This window comes from Mus caroli, chromosome 8, assembly GCF_900094665.2.
Source record: "Mus caroli chromosome 8, CAROLI_EIJ_v1.1, whole genome shotgun sequence".
Taxonomy (NCBI): Eukaryota; Metazoa; Chordata; class Mammalia; order Rodentia; family Muridae; genus Mus; species Mus caroli.
Genome location: NC_034577.1, coordinates 96363663 through 96365855, shown reverse-complemented (window position 1 = coordinate 96365855; position 2193 = coordinate 96363663). Strand labels below are relative to the sequence as shown.

General features: G+C 45.1%; 1 protein-coding gene across 2 annotated transcripts in view; it reads right to left on the bottom strand.

Moving 5' to 3' along the window:
• Window positions 1-2193, bottom strand: part of C8H16orf70 (chromosome 8 C16orf70 homolog) — a 26278-nt gene that overhangs the window by 13732 nt on the left and 10353 nt on the right. For both annotated transcript variants that reach the window (XM_029480632.1, XM_021170375.2), the window contains exon 4: window positions 291-334. In XM_029480632.1, coding sequence (XP_029336492.1) covers window positions 291-334 — 44 coding nt within the window. The remainder of the gene's footprint in view (window positions 1-290; window positions 335-2193) is intronic.

Here is a 2193-nt window from a genome sequence, read left to right as displayed (position 1 = left end):
TTGTGAGCCACCATGTGGTTGCTGGGATTTGAACTCTGGACCTTTGGAAGAGCAGTCGGGTGCTCTTACCCACTGAGCCATCTCACCAGCCCAGCCACCCAGCATGTTCTTAAAGAGGCCTACTTCCTTGAACCTGAGTAGGCTGGGAAGCTGCCTCAGGAAACTATGGCAGTCAGTTAGTTCTACTTCCCGGACTTGGGGAAATGCAATCCTTTAGTACTTTAATGAAGATAAAGCTGGTCTTTTGGTCTTTACTAAGTATAACATATACCAGTAAGGGAGAAACTTACCAATACTTTAACTTTACTTTTGTCAACTCACAAACTTCAATCACCTAAAAAATAAAGGAAATTGTTTAGGTACTGTAATTGTTCAAATTGTTACAACGACAGATATAGTTAAGAGGCTGTGTGAGCTGGGTGGTGGTGGTGCATGCCTTTAATCCCAGCACTCGGGAGGCAGAGGCAGGCGGGTTTCTGAGTTCGAGGCCAGCCTGGTCTACAGAGTGAGTTCCAGGACAGCCAGGACTATACAGAGAAACCCTGTCTCAAAAAAGAAAAAAAAAGAGGCTGTGGCAATAGGATTAAGAGTTCAAGGCCAGCTTGAGCTGAGACCCTATCTCAAATAAAACATACTCCCCAAAAGCAAACTTGGGGATACAGCTTAACAAAAACATGTTTTATATGGTTTCAGTGTCACACCCAGTGCCCCAGACTCCAAAAGACTCTCCCAAAGCACTGCATGTTATCCTCTGTGAAGCCGCGTGAAGAACTGCATCTACAGCCTCGCCCACTCAGGAGGCTGAGGATGGAGGGTCACGTGGGCTGTGAGTCTGATCCTGGCCAGAGCAAACAGTTCAGACTCCATCTCCACATAAACAAGGAACAAAACGGGGAAGAAAAACACAAATCATAACCTCCCTCCATGAATCTTTTTTCTTTTTGAGACGGGGTCTCATTATGTAGCCGGGCTATCCTAGAATTTATTATGTAGCCCAGGCAGACCTCCGACTTGCTCCTGCCTCTGCCTCCCAAGTGCTGGGATTACAAGGTGTATAAAACCATGCCTAGCCACAACTTCCCCATCTTGATAACCATAGATGCTTTGGATCAAGGGCCTTCCATCTAATCCAGTGTTGAAACATATTAGAACACATACCATTCTACAAGACAGTGCCACATCCCAGGAAACATATCCGCCCAGCTTGTATATGCTCAATACAGAAACCTTTTCCTCTTCTGAACCAGACGTTTTTTATTTTTATTTTTTTGGTGAGCGGCTGGGTTTCACCATGTAGCTCTAGATGCCTGGGACTCACAATGTAGACTAGGCTGGCTTTGAACTCAGAGATCTTCCTGCCTCTGTCTCTCAAGTACTAGGATTAAAGGTGTGACTCAGTTCACCAGGCCCTATGCCATATTTGATAATTATAAAAAACAAAAACCAAACCAACTCTCCAAATTAGCTTATTTTATTTACAGTATAAAATGAGAGAGGAGGAGGTCTATTTTTCTAGGAAATAGGTCCTACATTAGGACACAACAAGTGTGAGACTATTAGCTTATGTCCCTAATAAAGGGGATCTAGTTGAACCTGAAGATCCTGAGGGCCCTTGTGAAATTGTCCCTTTAATAGGTTTTGCCTCAGATGAGATGCCAGGAGTCAGAGCAGAGACAGATGAAAGGACACTGAGCACTTAGGCACTACTGGTACCAAACAATAAGCACTACAAAATCCTTGATACTGTGATGTCATGGCTTCACATCCAACAACAACACAGCTGGCTGGGGGCTGGAGGTACCATTTATTATCCTCTAGTCGGGGTGGCACAGGCAGAGGTGGCTCAGTATCTGAGGTTGTGAGCAGCACAGCACTGACACAGAAACTGGGACAACTGGGACACTCACACTCAAAAGTACTGAGGCTCTGACAAGAGACTGTGCCTCCCCTGTCCTCTTTTCCTTTTTTCTTTCTGTAGCCCAGGCTGGCCTTCTAGCCCCAAGGTTAGTCAAGTATGATCTTGAACTTTTGATCATCCTGCCTCTCTCTGCCAGTGCTGGAATTACAGAAGTGTGCTACCACTTCTGGTTCATCTGGTGCCAGGGACTGAACCACAGGCAGACACTCCACCAAGTGAGCTATATTCCCAGCCCTGTCCCTAAGTCCCTAAGTTTTTTTTTTTTTTTTTTTTTT